The sequence below is a fragment of the Amia ocellicauda genome, chromosome 10, assembly GCF_036373705.1.
Source record: "Amia ocellicauda isolate fAmiCal2 chromosome 10, fAmiCal2.hap1, whole genome shotgun sequence".
Lineage (NCBI taxonomy): Eukaryota > Metazoa > Chordata > Actinopteri > Amiiformes > Amiidae > Amia > Amia ocellicauda.
The window spans coordinates 14608103-14629354 of record NC_089859.1 but is presented as its reverse complement, the minus strand read 5'-3'; the positions used below and the strand labels follow the sequence as shown (position 1 = coordinate 14629354).

The 21252-nt window shown below is 39.3% G+C and overlaps 1 protein-coding gene across 3 annotated transcripts in view; it reads left to right on the top strand.

Annotated features, from left to right (window-relative positions):
* gdpd2 (glycerophosphodiester phosphodiesterase domain containing 2) overlaps positions 1 to 21252 on the top strand; it is a 30198-nt gene that overhangs the window by 4286 nt on the left and 4660 nt on the right. Inside the window, exons 1-12 of one of the 3 annotated variants that reach the window (XM_066715141.1) lie at positions 10951 to 11147; positions 11568 to 11671; positions 12705 to 12808; positions 13140 to 13233; positions 13489 to 13548; positions 14425 to 14523; positions 15687 to 15780; positions 17531 to 17676; positions 17839 to 17921; positions 18431 to 18581; positions 19823 to 20032; positions 20503 to 20651. In XM_066715141.1, the coding sequence (XP_066571238.1) occupies positions 11090 to 11147; positions 11568 to 11671; positions 12705 to 12808; positions 13140 to 13233; positions 13489 to 13548; positions 14425 to 14523; positions 15687 to 15780; positions 17531 to 17676; positions 17839 to 17921; positions 18431 to 18581; positions 19823 to 20032; positions 20503 to 20651 (1352 nt within the window). In that variant the 5' untranslated portion in view covers positions 10951 to 11089. Of the gene's footprint in view, positions 1 to 10950; positions 11148 to 11567; positions 11672 to 12704; positions 12809 to 13139; positions 13234 to 13488; positions 13549 to 14424; positions 14524 to 15686; positions 15781 to 17530; positions 17677 to 17838; positions 17922 to 18430; positions 18582 to 19822; positions 20033 to 20502; positions 20652 to 21252 lie in introns of those variants that run through there. The other 2 variants (XM_066715143.1, XM_066715142.1) reach the window with 2 other exon arrangements.

Genomic DNA, 21252 nt, shown 5'->3' with positions numbered 1-21252 from the left:
TGATTGAAATGAAAAGCATGAACATGTGGCTTCTGTTTCTGACAGGGCTAGACTTGTCAGATATGAGTGGAGTGTGACTTTACAAATTTAGGATGGGAGGCAACAAAGTCCTTGTCCACTTACAAAATATTATTATTATTATTATTATTATTATTATTATTATTAAATGTGTGTCTAGAGAGCTCATTGTGCCAGTTTGGGGAACCACTGCAATGTTTCCCTTGGTTTGCACTGTGCAGAAGTTATAGCCATTCCTGAAAGTGACAGAGCCAGGACAGGTGGGAGCATTAAGTGCCTGAGGGAGAGGGAGGTATCGCTAATTGTTTTTGCCAGTTGTGTTCTCAAACATGGGAATCCGCCTGCCTAATTATTAGGGATTTGTCTCATCTTGCTCACCTTAATGTCTTTTTTTTTTTTTTTTTTTGCATAATGACTGCTGGTGGCTCTCACGCAAGTCTTTCCATGGCACAGGAATGGACTGACATTGGCATGAGTGTCAAGATTACTGGCAAGATTTTTTCTTTGCCTGTGGTTGTGGCTATGACTGTGCCTGGGTATTTACTTTGGAGTGTAAAGTGGTTAGCAGGTGCTGGAAAATAAGCTGATCCCTGTAGATCAAGAGAAGACGGTTCTCTTTCGCAACTTGTATCACAATGTTGTGCCTGACCTGTTGTACCTGACACCCCTCTGGGCATTCAGTAGCCTACAGTGAGCTGCCTGTTGTGAATTTCTTGGAGTGGGTTTGGCACAGGTACTAGTAGTTGTTGCCCTTCGGGGATTATAAACAGACGCGTACATATTACACAACCTTTTTTATTTATTGCTTCTGTAGATGCAAATCATGGAGCTCAGTATTTTTGTTATTTAACCTGCAAGTTTGGGTTTAACTGGTTTTCATTTGAAATTGTTACTTGTTTGAGTTGCATTAACCCAATGCACCAAACAATATAACATGTATTTTCATGAGCAGACTTTCCTACTGCTTCCCAATCAGATATCCTAGCTTTCAAAGTTAACTGGGCAAACCCCTGATATATGATGATGTAACTGGCCTCATTGCGACCTTGGATCAGAGCGATTGGGGCTATTCGGTGGATGGGGTTGTTGTTGAAGAGGGAGGAGGTGTTTAGAGGGGGAGAGTGTAACTGTGCTGAATGTTTCCATGAGTTCATTATTGAGACGCTATCCCTCTGAATTCAGTAGAGTGTATAAAACCCATGCGTTGGGAGTCTGGTCTTTTTGCATAGTGGGTTTGTCGCTGTACTTTGGTGGAGATGTATGGTGCAGAGTGCTCGGAGAAGAGCCTATGACGGCAGGGTTCGAATCTGAGCAAGTGCTGCGACCCTCACGCTACAATGATGAGGTAAATTCTCCCTATACAATGCAGTCATGATCGATCAAACTAATAATTCGGTTGGGCAGTTCGAAACTTGTGACAATCACTGGACGTAAAAGACCATTAAAAGACTAAAATGACCCCGAAATAACTAATGCAGCACTATACATTGTTAATAAGTTATATCAATGATTTGGTAACCATAATTTTTCATAAATAACGTATGCAAATTATACTGAACTCTGCCACACTTTTTGCATATTTTTTTTAGATCCAAAGAGGAATCCTTGGCTCTTCTCCTTTGCCAAAGATATTATAGAAGGGATAAGCACTGTGAGGAATTATTCCATAGTGATCGAATGCAACGCACGGCACGCTGTTATAGTCTTAACAGTGCTAGAAACGTCTGATCACACTGAAGTGCAGTGGCAGTCTGGTTCAGAATATCACAGTGTCACGCTGAGGTTTGCCAGTGGCTTCTGTGAGGCAAGATTTCAAAACTTTGTGTCTGTATGAGACTTTAATCTAGAAGACTTTTCCCTTGTATACTGTTTGGCAACTGACTATCATTTTTAAAATACATTCCTAAAGCTTAATTCTGCATTTCAAATGTTGTTTTCACAACCCCTATTCTGTTCAAAGTCAACAATCAAGAGAAGACTTCTTGGGTTCTTTAGATGATTTTTGGCAAATTCTAATCTGGTCTTCCTGTTTTCTGTTTACATCTTGTGGTAAACCCTCTGTATTTACTCTGGTGAAGTCTTCTCTTCATTGTTGACTTTGAAACAGATATGCCTACCAAGGATTTGCAACCAAGTATTGAAACTCACAATTTAATTCATGATCATGTTAGTTTGTCCAATTACTTTTTGAGCCCCTAAAATTGGGGGGACCACATATAACAATGGGTGTAATTCCTACATTGTTCACCCAATTTGGATGTAACTACCCTCAAATTAAAGATGAAAGGCTACACTTAAAGAACATCTTTACTGTTTCCTTTCAAATCCATTGTGGTGGTGTACTGAGCCAAAATGACAATGACAATTGTGTCACTGTCCAAATATTTATGGACCTAACTGTATGTGTGTGTGTGTATATATAATATATACATTTTCTGTAATTTAAATATTTCATAGGTTAAAAATATATGTTGAGGTTAATTTATACAGTATATGTTCAACCTATGAAATGTTAGGATTACAAAATGAAATTTAAAATATATGCCATATATTATAAATATACCGCAAGTGGGCCCAATCTTGGTATATGTAAAATATAAGGATTACACATTTCTAACATTTATTAAAAATCTATATTGGTGTTCTTTATGGGATGTGGCTCTAACATTCCATCATCTCACGCTATATACTTGCTACCTGCTGTTTCAATTCCCTTCACTGTGGCTGAAATTAGTTTTCTCGCCAAGCTTCCCTTTGTGGCTATTCTCACGGCCTGGCTGTCGTGGGGCTATGTTCACAATGGTCAGTTCACCTGGGACACTGCTTTGAAGTGCCTTTGCATGACTGTCAAGTGTTTCACTACATTGTGCAACAGTTTGCTTTGATGGGATCTTTGTGAAGTATTTTTAAGTGCTTTGGCCATAGTGATAAGCGCTACCTTCAACTAACTTTCAATTGTTTTTAGTTTTTTTGATCCACTCTGACTGTAGTTTGATGTCTAGTGCCTTTCCACTACAATTGGGAAGGGACTGTTTCCTCCTGTTTTGAAGACCACAGCAGATACTGTTTCCGGGGCTTGTGTGTTTAGTTGTCTGATGTGTATCCAGTCTGCATAGGTTGTCTAGGCTACTGTAACATAAAGTACTACTATATATCAACACTGTGAGAGAATGTGACTCAACCAGTGGGGGACTTTTGAAACATATTAAAATAATCAGCGGCAACACTGATAAGGTGAAATGCGTTATTAATGCTTTGAATAAATTGAAAAGCTGCTCTGTGGAGGGTGGTATGCTGGTTCAGCCTGACATTGTGATGGATTCACTCGGTACATTTAAGAGTGGGAAGCTATGATTGGTTCTGCCATTGTTATTTTAAAGCTTGATAAGGATCCACGCTTACTAGGTAAACACAAATCTTTATTAAAACATTCTATAAGTTGTTCATCTTGTTATATAGAATAATAGTATTTCCCAACCAGTGTGCACAGTGGTCACAATGCATTGCCGGCAGGAACAGGTGTGTCATGGAATTTCCAAAAAATCACATGACAAAAATAATCGCAAAATAAAAACCTAAGGATAAACCTTTAAGGTGTGCCTTACTGTGTTCAATCAATGGGTTACCTACCTACCTTGAACACAGACTTCTTCACTTCATACAGGGGTACAAAAATATTTTAACCAATTTTTAACCTTTAATATTGAACCTTTTTTAATCTGATTCTGAACTGTAATGCACCATTGCAATACCAGGAGAGAGGACAAACCTGAGACTATAAATACACCATTGTAGGACCAAACAACAGCCTGAACCCCAAGCCTGGCCAACTTGAAAATGTCAAACTAGGTCAATATAAATCTACCCCTGATTCAGTTGACTCCGTACAAGAGCAACCCTAATCTTAATGAAAGCATAAGTTTACTGTAGTCTCTAACCCTAATCCAAATGAAATTTAATTTAAATGCAAAATTTAGCTAAATTACTGAAAACAATGCTCTCCAAACAACCTAGACATAACTGTTCCTACCCTCATCTGTATCCCTCATAAATACTTAGCTTGGCCAAATTGCCTAATTTTGGATATTCGGTTTTCCTATTATACACCATTGTACATCACATCAGTAGGTTACCTGACCCTAATTAAAATGTACATTGTTAAGTTGTCTAATTTGGGCATACCATAGGAATTTGGAAAAAAACACACGAGAAAGATAACATTAAATAAATACATGCATAAATCCTTCCACTATAAGGGAAACATTCAGTTTTCTCACTTAAAATACATTCTGTTTTAAGATTTATACTGGAAGGGATTATACTGGAAATGTGCTGCGCCACATTTCATGTTAATTAGGTGTCTTTTAGACTTCAATAGTTTGAGATGCACTGCAGTATACAACTTTCATAGTTGTTCTGAGCTTTGCCCTTCAGATAATCTACAGTGCATGTCTTTTTATTTTAATCTCCCTTGCTCTGCCTTTTCAGTGTTATAATGAGAGATTGTGCTGCTCTGTGTGAATCACTTTTACATTATAAATACCTCTGATTAGATATCATTGTTACATAATTTGAACTTTTGACATTTATCAAACCCAGATTCCTAGTATAACTACAGCTGCACAAAATTGAACTTAAAAACCAACATCTAAAATCTTAATTTACACGGCATGTAGAAAGAGAAACAATAATAGACTGATTAAAAGCATGTAAAGGTTGATCAAGTTTAAATGACAATATCTCCCTAATTGGGGAAAAAAAAAAAAACTGTCAAGTTTAAAAATGGGGCCCAGAATACTCTGACATCTTATTTGAATGTATGAACGTATTTTACATCAATCCCAGTTTCTTGTGATATATTTTATCTCCATCTTATAAAGAATTGGCCCTTGCAATCATGTACAAATTCTTCCTTATTATTTATCAGATCTCAAAATGCAGAACATGTGTTTTTTATAGAAGTACAGCTCCCCGACATCTCAACATGAAACAACCTTCATTGTCAAGCCGTCTTTCCAATTTAATTCCTTGGTTCTGATAAGCCACCTCAGTGTATGGCCGTGCGTCATCCAATTGATTGTACGCTGTGTGTTGCTCTTTATAAGAGCTAGTTGTGGGGAAAAAAAAGAAAAGCCAATTGGAAATACTTTTCAAAACAAGTTTTTCGTAAACCCCCCTAACAATCCTCCTGCATTGCATTGTTGATTTTTATGAAGTGCCCATCTGTTTGCAAGCATAACTCATTTTGATAGTGTTTTAGTGGTAACTTGTAAGGAAGTACTTAAATGTATTCAATTGATTTTTTTCTGCTTGCTGATACACACTACAAACATATGAAAGTGTAAGAATTTATATTAGTGCTGTATGACATACGCTGTTTGCATGAAATTGTTTGTATTTAATGGTTTAACAGCTTCTCAAATCTACAAGATTTATCGAAATATCTTCTTGTCCCAAATACGGGTTGACTGTGCCTGACAATGCAATGGTATATCGTTTGTTGCTGAATGCATGAATTGACATGTCTGTATTTAAATATGTGTATTTTCTAGAATGGGTCACTTTAATCTTATTCAGTTTATGCTGGTACTATATATTTTTTTGGAGTCAAACGTTTTCAAAGATAATGCTTAAGAATGCAGGTAAAAGCTGCAGGTAATTTCACTATTCCCTCCAGATTAAAGTTGCAGCCTCTTTTCAATTTTTTTCTTTTTCTTTTATGGTAATGATAATCTGCATGCATCCAAACAGTGGACTAAAGTTGAGCCAGAGCAAAAACCTAATACTAATCAACACCAAAATATGATACTACCACTTTCTAACATTTTAATTGAATTGGGGTCTTGTTCACAACATTTCTATACATTAGATGCTTATTTTATTTTTAATGAAACACTCTGGACATCAGCTAATTTACTGAAAATGACAAATTGATTGTGTGCATTAGATTATCTGTTAACTACTAATTGTACTAAATACTTTTTTGTATGGTTCCAGCTTGGCTTGAAATGTGTGATGTCATTTCCCAGAATGAAAATGATTGAACTGCTAATTCCCATTGAATTGAATTCCCATTGCGACATGTTTGAAAAGTCTGTAAATTCCTTCTGGAATGCGAAAGTGAACACTGCAGAATTAAATTTCAGAGTAGTACTAATCTCCATAATCTCTGACATTGTACTTCTTTTGTTTGTTGGTGTATTTGATCTTCCTCAACTAACCTCTTCAACTTCTGTCACATTTTTAATTTTCAAGCCTCAAAATATAGTATATACAGTGAAGTGACAATAAAGTCAACAACTTCTTACTTCATGGAAATTAAATCCCAGTCTATATTTGTTCTGCTTCTATGGTGAAGCCTATGTTAATGCTTGCTGTGGCATTAACAGATTACTATTACTTTCCTTCACAAAAATGTCACTCTGGTACCTTGAACATTTCATAATAAATTATTACTTGAGTGCAATTTTGACTCATTGTATTGGAGCAGGATTTTTGACCGCTTTATTTGTATTATAATGTCTTGTACCTTTTTTGTGTCCAAAAAACACGATTGTCCATGGTAGATGACAAGTCCGGTCCAGCAGAGCCAATCCATTATACCTTTGTTCAAGAGGAATCTCTTTAGACTTGAATCCTGCTTTTAACTGAATATCAGTTAAATGCCATGTAGAAAAACGCACAATTTATAGGAAACTTAACCTTGAGGAAACCAAGGGATTATTTGTATAGAATTGTCAGGCATTTGATAGGCTCCATTGTGTTGTTGTCTGTTAAACTGGTTATTGATTTTTATTTTTCATGATTTGAATACTTTATTTAACAAAAGGAAGGAGGTGTTAGCTGCTAAGGGTAAGTGGGACTGTAACTTGAGATTCATTCATAAAATGGAATTCAATTGGATGGATTTATAGGAGTCACCGTAAATCTTTGAAGCTGATGTAAGGACCTTCCTTGATTATACAACTAAAGGAACCTACATAAGCATTTAAAAACCCCAAGCCTACCTGACTTTAAATGTATTTACAACCTGAAAAAAAATAATCTGTAATAACAATGGAATTCTTTTGATCTCATGCCATGTACACAAACATTAAACACCAGGTGTGCCATATCCAAAAGACTAATGCACAGAAATACATGGTTACCACTTGGTTGCCAGGATGAGCCAAGACAAAGTCAATCACAAGCCTGGTCAATATAGCGTCATTACCTTGTGTGTAACCACAGCTTTTAAAATTGGATGCATGCCATTTTCCCCCGTATTCTCATAGTAAATTCACAGCAGGCTTGGAATTTTCCCCCTTAAATAAGGTTGCAACAATGTTTCACTGTCAAATTGAATCATTACATGTAAAATACATAAAATACCCATTGCAAGTGGAAGGGAAGTGTAGTATTTTGTGTTTCAAAATGCTTCATGCACATGGAACTGAGTCATTCCCAGAATGATGTAAAACCAGATATTAAAAAAATGCTTTGATGCTTTTTTTTATGCCAGGCTTTTGATGTGATATGTCATTAAGGCATGGCTCAGTGACACCTAAACTTTTATCACTGCGATTCTTTTGAAGAAAGGTTACATGTTTAAGAAAGCATATTGTGGAATTTGGTTGTGCAAGCATGTCTGGGTTTAGTAAAGGTACCTGCAATTCACTTGTTACACTTTTAGTTGATTTTGTTTCAAAAGGGCCATTTTAGCTTTATGTTAAAGGGCTAGTTAGGCCGTCGGTATAGTTTCTACAAGTTAATTCCCATGGGGTGCTTTGGCGACAGTGAGGCTGGCTGATGGAAATCATTAACAACCAACATTAAACTTGCATCTACATGTTCCGCCTCTCTCCAACCTCCCCCTATAGGCAAGTCAAGGTGATTTGAGACTAATACAAGAATTGCACATCAAGCCAGTCCCTCGGTGTGTCCGCTGAGAAATGTGCTTCACCAATGCCTCAAAGAATCAGCCTAGATTGGGTCTCGTATCCACATGCTCTGCTCTCCTAATTTCTTCTCTTGTTCCCAGGCTGTCCAGATAACCAGAAATGTGAAGAATGAATTGTACACATTTGTTATATATATATATATATATATATATATAAACAAATGTGTACAATATTTTAATTCATATTTTAAAATATTTTGCACATTTGCTTTGTGGTTTTGGCTTCTGTTTTGGGTTGAGATGTTTATTAGGAATTCCTGTGGCAACCAGATTATACACACACTATCGCCACAGGCACTTTTCCCCATATCTCAGTCATCTCAGACATATTGAAGCAGCATTAGCTGTTCTCGTTGTAGCACATGGAGGGCATTCAATGTCGCACCATCATACCATTTTTACATCTCTGATTTACAGTGGAAGAGAGAAAGTTCATCTGGCTCGTTTAGTAATTTTGGTACATATAGTCTATAATGTAAACACATGGCTTACAATTAACTTATCAGGCAGTTAGAATAAGGAGAAAAACTTAGTTAACTATAGAAACTTCACCACTCCTTGAACACCCCCCCCCCCCGAAACATTCACTTACCTCCTAAAGAGTCACAGAACTAGAAACGAATTAAGACAATTGGGTCAAGTTATCAAAATCTGGTAGAAATGTGATAATCCCTTATGCGATAATAATATTTAATGTATTGTTCTGTAGTTTTAACTTGTTAGTTTTATTTTTCTGTAATATACTGACCTGCAATTATCATGCTGTGTGTTTAACAGTATTATACATTATTATAACTTTGTAATGATTTGCAGTGACCCTTCCCTCTAAGGGGACAAGTGGACCCAAACCTAGCCAGGAAAATGCCCCCCACAGCATAACAGAGCCTCCGGACCCCCTCACTGTAGGGGTCAAGCAGTCAGGCCTGTACCGTTCTCTTGGTGTCGCCACACATGCACTCGCCCACTTGTCCAAAACACGAGACAGTTGAGCGTCTTTGTGACTGAAGCTCCTGCCATTTGTGCCCCAATAATGACCCCTCTTTCAAAGTCACTTAGATCCTTTCTTCTTGCCGAGGTCAACTGGCCCTGCTCAGCATTTGTATACATGCCACAGAGCATGATAGGATGTTAACTGCTTACTTGTATAATGCAGTACACCCATTTGGAGGCATCTGCATTCATTATGTTCCTCCAGTCATTTATTCATTTTCCTTTAATTTGTCACCCATCTGTATGTATATATGAATGTGCTTGTGCTGAATATGCCACTCAGTGTGTCATGTGTTGAACACAAATGTTTTCTTTTTTCCCCTCAATAACAGCTGTGGAACTTAGCAAACACTTTCATAATGTTTGCCTTCTGAGAAAAGTGATGTCTTGGATCTGTGAGACTTCCAGGCTTCCATGTTTGCCAATTATTTGACTTTTACAGTATATTTGTAAAATGTCAGCTGTGGACTTTAATCTTTACTTTGTGTTTGTATTCATGTTCGGTGTTTGTTTCGTATGTAGTATGATTACATAACATTTTAGTATGATTTAGTACATTTTCAAAATATATATTTATTTCTTGAACTGGAATGTAGGCACTGCCAGAAAGCCGCTCTTAACAGTGTCAAAAGAGTCTGATCTTAAGAATAAGAAATGGTTAACAATAAGAAATGGTTAGTCCAGTCTTGTGATTTTCCTTCAGTCATACAACTTTAAAAGTGCTGTTAATCACAAAAAATGCGAATAGTGTTATGGTGATATTGATGATGATTTTATTATCTTGTTATTAGTGGCACGGTTTGAAAATATGAAAGTGAAACATCTGTTCACACAGGCTCTATACCTTTGGATACAGACCTGTAAATGTAGTTTGAACTATAAAACAAACTTTTACTGTGAAAACCTCTCAGGTGTCAAGGCTTTGAAAAACTCCAAATATAGGAAGTCAATGGTAAAAAGTGCTTCTTCGTTGCAATACAGTGCAAACATCACAATAAATTACTTGGTACTTATAGATATGATAGACTTTCACTTAATGTTTATATAAACTGTTATTTCATATATAATAGTAATTGCATATAGTCCATCTTTAGCTATAGACATTCATATTTGCATGTAACTGAAGCTGGGTGTGGCTGTTATTGCTGTTGGTTCCTGGTAACTTTTTTAAACATTGTTTTGAGCATTGAAACCTTGATTACCTTCAACAAGAACTAGTGTAGGTGTAGTCTGGAAAACCGCCAATATACTTGTATCAAATGTATCTACAGCATTGGTTTCTTCTAAAGCTCATTGCATTTTTTGCACTTGAGTGATTAAAGTCACGGCTTTGGTTTTTGAATTTTGCACTTAAGTTTCGAACTTCAGAAACCTGAACTTGTTCCTCTTCTGCCGAAAGGGAGAGGCGTAGCGAAACGGAACAATAGTTGTGAATGGCAACATAATGGATTTTGTTGCACAACTCACACAGACATGACAAAACTAAATGGCAAGTGGCAGCACCAATTGTCTAATCATTACCAGATCTTGGTGAGCGCGAGTAATCTTGGACTTAATGTGTTTCAGAGACATCCTTCCCAATCGAGCTTCGTAAGTTAGAACTGTCCTCCCAATTTCCCCAATAAGCTATGGCTTTCCTCTTGTGACAAAAAATGATTTGAAATGGATCTTCACTTTGGTTGGTGCAGTCTGCACCACTTCTAAATGATTAATTACTAATGAAAATGACTAATGCTGCAAGCAAGATGCAGCGCTGTCGTACTTCGGTTCTGTATTTGTGTCAAATGAGTTTGCTTTGCATTAAACATCTGTGTGAGCAAAGTGAATACCAGTATTAGACTCTGTGCCAGGCGTATATTTCTGAAGTGGTTCTACAAGAACAGTGAAGAGCGATGTCTCAGCTTGCCTGCTATTAAAGCTCATAGTTTCAGGGAGTGAATTCTTTCAGTTTTTTTGTTTTCTCTCCTCCTCCTCCTTGTAATACAAATCAAATAACTTGGAGGACACGCACGGTGATGCAGCACACTGTGAGGAGACTGTGTTCCAGAAAAGAGCCACTACATCTGACTGAAAGCCTGCGAGTGATTCCTTGCAGTTGGATCGGGGGCCCGTCAGCTTACAGGACTCCTGCTAGGTGCCTTGATGCTGCCTAGATTACTTGCCAAAGCTTCAGAGTGCAACCTGGCCTCGTCTTTTACATGTTCGTCCTGGTTATTCTTGATGATTAATGACGCTTTTAGTGACATGCTTCAGCTTTTGTTTTTGTAGTGGTGCACATTGACTGGGGAAAATGGAAAAGGGCAAATATTATCTGATGTGCAAGCCTGGCCTACTGACAGCATTTGTAAAAAAAAAAAAAAAAAAAGTGCCACTTACTTCACTACAAAGCCATATGCAGGCAAAGATGACTAAACTGTGAGGGCAAAACTAGTAGCCTGTCTATAGGCTGCTTGAGTTTGTGTGTGAGAGTGCGTTTCACTCCTGTCCGGTATGTTTTTAAAACAAGTACATTAGTCTGATTCGGGGATGCTGCCGTACAGACACCACAACCGTGGGACTCCATACCGGTAAACTGGGATTTCTGCTAAATGTACACTTTCTTTCGCCTATCTGCTTACAGCGGGCACTGAGGGAATGGGCATGAATCAGAACAGCCTCTGTCGAAAATGCCTTCGTGGGGTCTACAGCTGCCATTGGAAACACCAAAAGCTAAGCATGCACAGGGTGAGTAACACTACAGCATTTCTTGCAGTAGAAAACAGGCTTTCCTTCAGTTATAATCCAGCCTGCAGAATAATGACAGTTTGTAGTCTGTCATCTAGAAACGTTTCTTAAATGACAAACTGAGGTATTTGGAAATTGGAGCCATTTGGAATTACGCATTTTATGAACGTTTCGGTACCGATGGAAAACGTTCCAGGAACAATGGAGTCCTATGAATTTTGTATTTCATTTATTTTTTTCTGTTGCGTTTGAACTTATCATATAGTGCAGAATGAATGATTACTCTGTTGTGGAATGGTGTTCCTTAAAGACAAGTACGGGCAGGAGGCAGGCTGCACTGACAGAGCGATGATCCTCTCTTGCCTCTGGGGTGTCTTGCCACTGATTTGTGATTATTTGTGAAGGCCCACAGGTGTAAAACGAGACATGTAGTCTGGGAGCAGGCAGGGCTGCAGTGCGATCCCTTGCTCTTTCCTGCTCTGGATCTTACCTTCAGGTTAAAGTGATAGGTCAAATTTCAATGAATCTTACCTGTCACAAGACTAATTTCCAGGAGGGTTTCTTTAGGCTGATGCTCTCCACAGCCCCAAATTCAAAGAATTTCCTGACCGAGAATCACCAGGGGCATCTACTCTTAAACCCTCATTCTCCTCAAGTTTCTAGAAAACTTTTTTGATGTAATTAAACACTTAACACTTTTTTCATCTATAACCGGAAAGCGATATGTAAATACAATTAGTTTTGTCTTTTGACTATTGTTATATTTGTGTGTATGTGTGCACACTAAACCTGCTGATGTTCAGTAATTTGGTTTACTAATCAGTGATAGCAGGTTCATGCGTTTTGCATTAGGATGGATAAGGAAAGCACAACCACAACAAAAACAAGAGCTCATCAAGATGGTGAATCAGATCCTTAAATTTCTTCCCACTGCTGACTAGTGAACACTAATAATTGTTTCGGGAAGAGTGTGCCCCTCTCTGCCCCTTTGCCCACTTTGTCTCACGCCAGAATCCTGCTTTCTCCCTGGCAGTGTGCATGCTGTTGGTTCTCTGTCCTGGCATTTGTGTTTCTGCTCACGGGGGGCTGGATATATGTGTGCTGGGCAGCCTTCAACGACCGGGATGAAGTCAACTGGTGAGTAATGCATGTGTCTGGAACATTCTAAAAGTTTCAAAGGGATCCAGAACTCCAGAGCCAGGCAAATCATAGGATCAGCCAAAACCAACTGCATTGATTTTTATGCAAAATAAATGTATATAGTACTGCTTCATTAGATTGGAATCCAGTGTACCCCAAACTGTTAATCATTCCATGACAACACAAAAGAAGTTAAACATTTATACTTTACCAAAGGTGCTTTAGGTTCACCTGGGTATTGATTAGTAGACTCGCAGGGGATGTAATCTGTTTCCAGGGTGTGGGTGTGTCTGTGGGTTTAGAGGTCTGTGGTCTTTCTCTCCTGCAGGGAAGCCTTCAGGTATCTGAAAAGATGGGTGAACTGGTTCATGGTGGTGGTGATTCTGTCCTCGGTGATGGTCAGTTACTGCTTCCTGTTGCTGGTAAGACACTGGAGAGACCGAGAGGGAGAGGGGGATTTGGGGTGGGGGTTGGGGTTGGGGACCACAGTCTTCAGTTTATACCTTAATCATAAAAAAAAGAGAAGATGCATCAGACCGGTACAGTGTCAAATATCTTTCCTTGTAGGCAGTTTAAGCATTTTGTTTTTCATAAAGTGAAGTGAAGTGAAGGCTGAGCTATGTCACTGCAGTGCACCTATCCCCACTGTAGTTTAATCTTCGTGTTTTCCTTTGCAGGTGTTTGCACTGCTGCAGGTTGCACTGAGAGAAGCACTGGATTTGCACTGTATCCATAAGGTAACCATACTGTGTACAGCTCCAGGATGATAGAATTATGAGTGAGGCATATGAATTCAAGGGTAATCACAAGGTGGCATTTAAATGACCATGGAAATACTGGCCTCAGATGCTACATACAAGGATTGTCCTTACATTAATTAGGGATGCTGGGATTCTTAAACTGAAATTAGTCTATGGATAGAGAGGTTTAAAAAAGGAAAATATTCACTTACAAAAATACATGACTGGGGGTTTTCACACAAGGGTTAAAACATATCTATATTCAATTGGTCTAATACATTATACTCATACTATACTAATACTCATACATTTAACTGGATTATTTAACTTATTTATTTAAATACTTATTAAAGATGCAGTTGCCAAAGATTTAGTTACAACATTGTAACTTACTGGTCATGACAGTGTCATTTAAAACTACTCTGTCTGAAATATTAGTCAGTCCAGCCCCTGGAATTAAAGGGAAGGTTTCTACGCTTTACAGCATAGAACTCGCTTACAGACACATTTTGAAACTTGAACCTTTAATTTACATAAAGACAACAATTAAAATAGAAAAATGTGTGATTTGGAATTTATCTTTTGGCCAGTAAAACGATACAATACTCTAATTTCATATTTTTTTACAACATTGTGTTACAAGTGCATTGGCTATCATGGTTCACAAAAAGTCTTTAAAAATAAAGAATAAGAGACAGAAAATAGATTGAACCTTCCCTTTAATGACACTGGTGTGTGCATCATACAGCACCTTAATTCATTAGTCAATAGTGTAATATTTCAGATTTTACGGGACAACAAAATCCTCCCTGATTCGCTGTGTGGGTGTATCTGAGCGACAGGCTGGTCTCACTGCTCTCTGATCATCTACAGGTGCTGCTGTTTGCTGCTAGCCTGATCACTACTGCCTTGGTTGTTGGGATATGCATTAAATGGAAAGAAGAATGGGACACCGTTGTTATCTCACTGCGGGTAAGTAGATTCCCAGTACAGTGGTTGATTTGATTATTTTATTTTATTTTCTCGATTGACTCCTTAACTACCCATAAGGTGACAGGATGCAGACCAGCCATACAGCTTTACTCCTCCTCAGACAAAACCGTCTATTTGTTTTATTGGACACATTTCAAGAAAAACGTAAAACTTTCACAAAAGGAACACAATATATCCTTATTCTGGGAAATGGGAACGGGGGGCCTAACAGACTATCTTTCTTTTAGCAAGTGTTGTATGTGGGGCTGTGAAACAAAAACAAGCCCTTTGATTAGAAAGGGTCCAAAACCCCCCACTGTGGCTGTGCATGGTGGAGGATATGGCTCCTGCAGGTCCCTGTTCTATTGTGACCGGCCATCTGGGCTGGGGGTCAGTCACTGGTCAGTGCACATCTAGGGTGGTCACGCAGTGTGTGGCTTGCAGTGTGTGGCTTGCAGTGTGTATTGTAACGGGTTGGGGGCAAGAAAGGGCTGTATGTAGGCGGTGTCTGGTCTTGAAACACACAGTAGGGAGGCAGGCAGAGGGTACAAAACAGGCTTGCTGTTGTTTTATTGCTTCCCTTAATGGCAGGCACAGTGTCAAAAAGGCAAAACAAAACCTAGCTCTGTCCGAGCACTAACTGAACGTAAACAATCCCTAACTACAAAACAAACACAATAATAACAGTAAATGCCCGGGTCGGCAGAGCCGAACACTGGGCAGACAGAAGTATGACAGGGGCAAGGCAGGTTCCTAATCAAAGTCCGTAATCAATGTTCGTTACCGGTGGGAGGTTGTCAGACAGTCCGGGGTTTAAGAGGGAGAATGGTCCAGGTACAGAAAAAGGGTCGTAAGCCAGTGAATCCGTCGAGTGTGAACTTCTCCCTTCTTTCTCCAGCTCTTCCACTCTCTCACCCTCCTGTGCACCTTGCTACCCCAGCCAAGCATGCACACCCTGCTCTGTTTCCTGGTTCCTTTTATAGGGGAAGTGGTGAGTGGGGCTATGGCCATCAGGAGCCCTGCTGGCTTCGGGGTTTTGGAGTCTTGGAGGAGATGTTTTGTAGTCTCCTCCACTGAAAGACCTGCCCTGATCCCAGCCTTGCCTCTCACACTGCCACAGTATGCAGTATTGTCAGTGTCCTGTCCTGTCCCATCCCCCACAGATGGCAGCCCCCTTCCTCCAGCTGGGCGGCGTGGTGGCCGTGTCCCTCCTCGGCTGGTTTGTGTTCCAGAGACTCTTCATGGCCAGCAGAAGAGGTGAGAGCATATTGATATCATCATTCAATCATTAATTCATTTTCAATTAAAGCTTCATCAAGTACAGAGTCATGGTGAGCTGGAGTCTAACCCGCCAGGCATAGGGCACAATAATAATAATAATAATAACAAATATTTAAACCGATATTAATTTGGAATTTGTAAAATGTATTATGCTTTGAATTGCATTGTATTATGTAAATTGGAATTTGTAGTGTTTTATGCCTTGAACTGCACTGTATTTTTGCACTTTGTATTGTGCTTTTATTTTGTAAGTTGCCCTGGATAAGGGCGTCTGCTAATAAATAAATAATAATAATGTCCTGAAAGGTTAGTGCATATTAACTAAATGATCCCTGTAGCCAGAAAAATCAAACACGCACCAAACACACTGCCCGAATGAATGCACATCTGTTCTAGGCCAGAAACATTCCCTCCTGAAAACATCTTGAAACAACTTAGTGTTGATTCCCATTTCTTATGTGTCATATGAATATTACGCTGATTTTCTTTGCTCTAAAATAACGTTATATAGAGCCTTTACAAGCAAAATTGTCTAAGTGATTTACAAGTAATAAAACGACACAATCAACAGTACATTACAAGGAAAACATTAAGAAAAGGCATTTTTTTAAGTAAATCTGTAAACTAGATTTGAAATGCATTTAGGGTAATTGAATGCCGGATTTCCACTGGAATGGTGTTCCAGTGTTGACTGCATAAAGCTGATGCACACAGAATGAAGGGTGATGGTTTTTTGCTGTCAACACTGGAACACCATTCCAGTCTGGAATCAGTGGAGCGAAGGCTATGGATTGGACTGTAGAGAGAAAAAAGTTCAGTTACATAAAATGGAGCCACACCACGACATTGTATGTTAAAAAAAGAAATGTAATGGACCCTGACAGGCAGCCAATGTAAGACTTCCACAATAGGAGCAATGTGTTATCTGGCACAAGTCCTGGACAGGATTCTAGCAGCTGAGTACTGATCTGGAAGCTCCCAGCATGCTGTCTGGCTACACCAGTAGTCTCTGTTCTCACAAGCCACCTTCTCCGCTTGGTACATAAAAAATCCTCAGAAGAGCAAAACTTTAAAATCTCCCGTTCAGTGATTAAATTATCCATAGTTTTTAAACCGCTTGAACCAGTTTTTTAACAGTGGTTGCAGAAAGCATAGGACGCAGCTTGGTGATGATTCGGAGGTGGAAGAATGAAACCTTAACATTATTTGGGACGTGTGGTTTAAAAGTTCACCGAATCACAAGTTCATGAATCACACCCATGCTCATAATTTTGAAACAACATAACTTGAATATGATCACATCCATTTTCCACAGTGTGTGTTTTGAGTAACTGAATAAAAGTACCTAGCACCACCAAAAAAATATTTTACTCAATTTAACTGAAAATAAAAATGAATGTATTTGTTTTCCAGATTTCTAAAAATATTTGTTCTCTGAGTTGGGCCATTTACATATTGTTTTATTACCATTACTGGATGTCACACTCTGAACTATATAAGTACATTACTACACCTATTATTATGATTTAAATATTAGACTATTAATATTACAAGAATAATCATTATCATGTATATATTTATGTGTTCAAGGGATAAGAACAATTTAGCAAGTGGGCAGGTCTGCAAAGCGTCTTCAACACTTTTGAATTTGTGTTGTTCTCCCAGTGCAGTGCTGCCACCTGCTGGCCAATGACAGTGGTTGCTGATGCTCTGTGTCTGTCATCAGTTTCCAGGGTGCTGATCTTCATGGCTTATGTAGTGGTGGTGGCTGGAGTCTTCCTCTCTCCTCTCCTGATCTCCTCACCCTGCATTGTGGAAGCACACCGGCTGCCCCCCAAACCTGCTCTGCTTGGACACCGAGGAGCCCCCGTGGTAAGTGTTAACCCCCACCCCCTCAGACACACACACACACGAGATTCAAACTAGACTCCAGACTTTGTTTCAGTCTTGTGAAATGGCTTGGCTAGGCCTACAGTCTCATGTCGCTGTGTTTTCTCTGTCTCTCCTGCTGCTCCTCGGCTCTGTGCCATTTAGCTGGCTCCGGAGAATACCATGTTGTCATTCAAGAAGAGTCTGGAGTGTGGAGTGACCGCATTTGAGACAGACGTGATGCTTAGGTGAGGAAAGAGGACAACATTTAAGAGGGTTAACCTGCTAAGCAGAGAGGGGCAATAATAATTCAGGGTGGAAAAGTCTCTAATGATAAAGAGGGTCCATTTTACAGGACTGGTGCCAGTTTGTGTCAGCGAGAAAGAAAGCCTAGTTATAAGTAATGAGGGCAAACCCATATAACCAAGAATGTGAGAATTTGATGAAGGTTCCCATCTACCATCCGTGGTCCATTAGAACTGCTTCCTGAACTAAGGTTAACCATCAGATGATTTCCTGGAATATTTTGATGACATTCACCAAATTATCCCCATCACTACCTGAGGATGTGAGGGGTCTGGCAATGAAGTGTAGATGCAAAGCAGGGAACATCCTCTTATATGAAGCTACCAATCCATTTCAACTATGCTGTACTCACCTAGATTTCTCAAAATGTACACCGTTCCATGTGCCTATAGCTTGAGCATCTGTGCCTTCAGCTGTTATGGTTGTGTGACTCCACCCTCCTGACTCTCAGCCAGGATGAAAAGCCCTTCTTAATGCATGACAAGTCCCTCCTGAGGACTACAAATGTGATGGAGAGATTTCCAGAGCGGAAGAGCCAAATGGGCGACAACTACACATTGGAGGAGCTCAAAATGCTCAACGCTGGGGATTGGTTTCTCAAGGTGAGGCTGCAGCCCTGTTGACGTTCAGATGGATGCAGAGCATGGACTGTAGAGGAGCAGAGAGGGCCCTGATGTTGTACAATGAGGTGCCTTTTTAATCTCTGCACTTTTTCCTGTTTGTACTTCATCTTATTATGTTTTAACATGGACAGAACTGCAGATGTGTCACGTATTGGGATTAGTATGTTTGCTTTTGGTTATGCAGTACAAGGAGTACTCAGTTTATGAACGTTCCACATTCTAACATGAAATCCCATCAAATATTCAGTTCCTTGCTAGGTTGATTTTAGTAGCTTCAAACTATAGCAAAATAAGTACAGGTAATAATGAACATTTTATGTATCAGGGCTCAAATGAAAGTAAAAATAAATATATAGTGATGGAGTGAACATTCGCAGATGTGAATTTGGAGGCTCTAGGGCCCTGGGGGTTGAGGAAGGTACACTCCATCTTGGTTAAGAAGGCTTAAGCCAATGAGGCCATGTTGGTAGAGGCAGTTATGGCTGTAATTGATTATTGAGGGGTGGGCTTAATGGGGTGATTGGAGACACTTGGTGAGAAAAAAGTGGGAACAAAGGGAATGCAAGTTAACGAATAAAGAAATAAACAAACAAATAAAAGCAAGCATGGTGTGGCTGTGTGAAGAAATACGTTTATTTCAGAACCGTGTACAATATTTACAGTAATACATATGTTATGTACAGGTATATACTATACATTAATGTGAAAGTAATATATTTTTTGCAGTGTTCATTAGAAGAACTTTGGTTTTGAATATAGACTAATGCAAACGCATTTCATTGTACCAGTATACAATATCTGCAATTTTAGATGTATTGTGGGACACACATGTCAGTATTTGAGTTTGATATTAAGGTGTTTGATGTGAAGATCTCTGCTGGTTACATTTAAAGACTCACTTGTCCCCGTGGATGAAGATAAGCATGCAAATTAAACTTGCATGCAAATGTCTCTTGACCCTTATTTGCATACTGATCCACAGTCCTCATTCAGCTGCTATGGGTATTAGTAGAGGAATGGACACTGTCTCAAACCAATACAATGTTTCCTGCCAGCTACACTTGTCGCAGCCAGTCATTAACTTGCCAGTTGAAATAACACGGGTACAGTGAGGATGTTATTTGTAGTCTGATAAAACATGTTTCACTTTACATGACATTACAGACCTCACCGTCTGTGTGTGACCCAGGGATAAGTGTTGCCATTGTGACCCGTTTCAGAGTGATCCCTTCCACACAGTGTCCATGCTCTCGGAGGAGGACAGGAAGGCTATTCGAAATCAGACCATCCCATCACTCGAAGAGCTGCTGACACTGGCCAAAGAGTACAACACTTCCCTTATCTTTGACCTCAAGACCGACTCTACCAATGCAGTTTACACTGACCACGTTGTGCAGACGATTCTCAATTCCAGCATCTTGCAGAATCTGGTAAGCACAGTAAATAATAACAACCCTCACTTAACAACTGCAATGGACTATATGCTTAAACTTTAGTCTGATGCACTATGTTTCCATGCTTTTTTGTAGGAGAAACATATCACAATCGGGATACCTTAAACATGCCTACTAGGTATTTTAAAATAAAAAATCTGAAAGATTGGTTTATGGCTTATAGCTTCATTTTGTTTGAGATATAAAAACAAACGCGTGTTAAAAAATATTTGATCATTATATGGTGCACTATGTATCCCGGTGTTTATCAATATGTAAAACTACACAGTAGTGATAAAGCATGCCTGAGGTACAAGCCTTGCAGTATTCCCTGTAGGAAAATAATATTTTAGTAATTTCATATCAGGAGTGGAACAGCAAAAAATGGCAGTGGATAAAATCTGCTGTCCAGACTTTAACCATTCAGAAGAGATGGGGGGACTTTGATGCTGTTTGACTCCACATAGGTGCTCTGGTTGCCGCCACAGAACAGAGACCTAGTGATGAGAAAGGCCCCAGGGTTCAGACAGGTCTACGCTAATAGGTCAGAGATGGAGGCTGATGGTGGGAACCAGCTGAACCTCAAATACAGCTCTTTGACGACACAGGAGATTGGGTGAGAGGTGGTTTAAATGTTCTTGCAACACAGTACAAGGATGTTCCATATCACAGTCTGGGGCAGGACACTGTAACATTCAGTGCTGTTTACTACTGTCCGTCAATGTGCTTGCCCTTCCGGATGATTCCTCCTTTGCCTGTGTCGATCGATTCTGTTGGCTCGGTGTGTGCCACCATGTCCTCATGACGGTAATTTTTGTCTGTGACCCCATGTTTCTGTGGGTTTGTCTCATCATTTTCTTACGCATGTGTTCCCAGTTGTGTCACGGTGCATGAGTTCCTGCACCTTTGTGTGTTGGTGAATGTTTGTTAATATCTATCTATTTACGCCAGTTCATTGCAAGGTAATTTTATTATGATTTAGTAAATCATGCATTTTGTTAACGGGACAATTTTTCGCACCAAACATCCTTAAGGCAGTATAATACCCGAACCACAGAGATGTGGGTTCACTGCTAAATTAACCTGCCAAAGCTGGGTTAACTTTACCAGACTCAAAACACGTATTGCAGACTGTATTGAAGAGCAGGCAGTGACTTGGCTGTTGGTATGATGGCACGGAGTAAGGAAGTGGTGACGATGTCTCTGTGGGTTCCTGG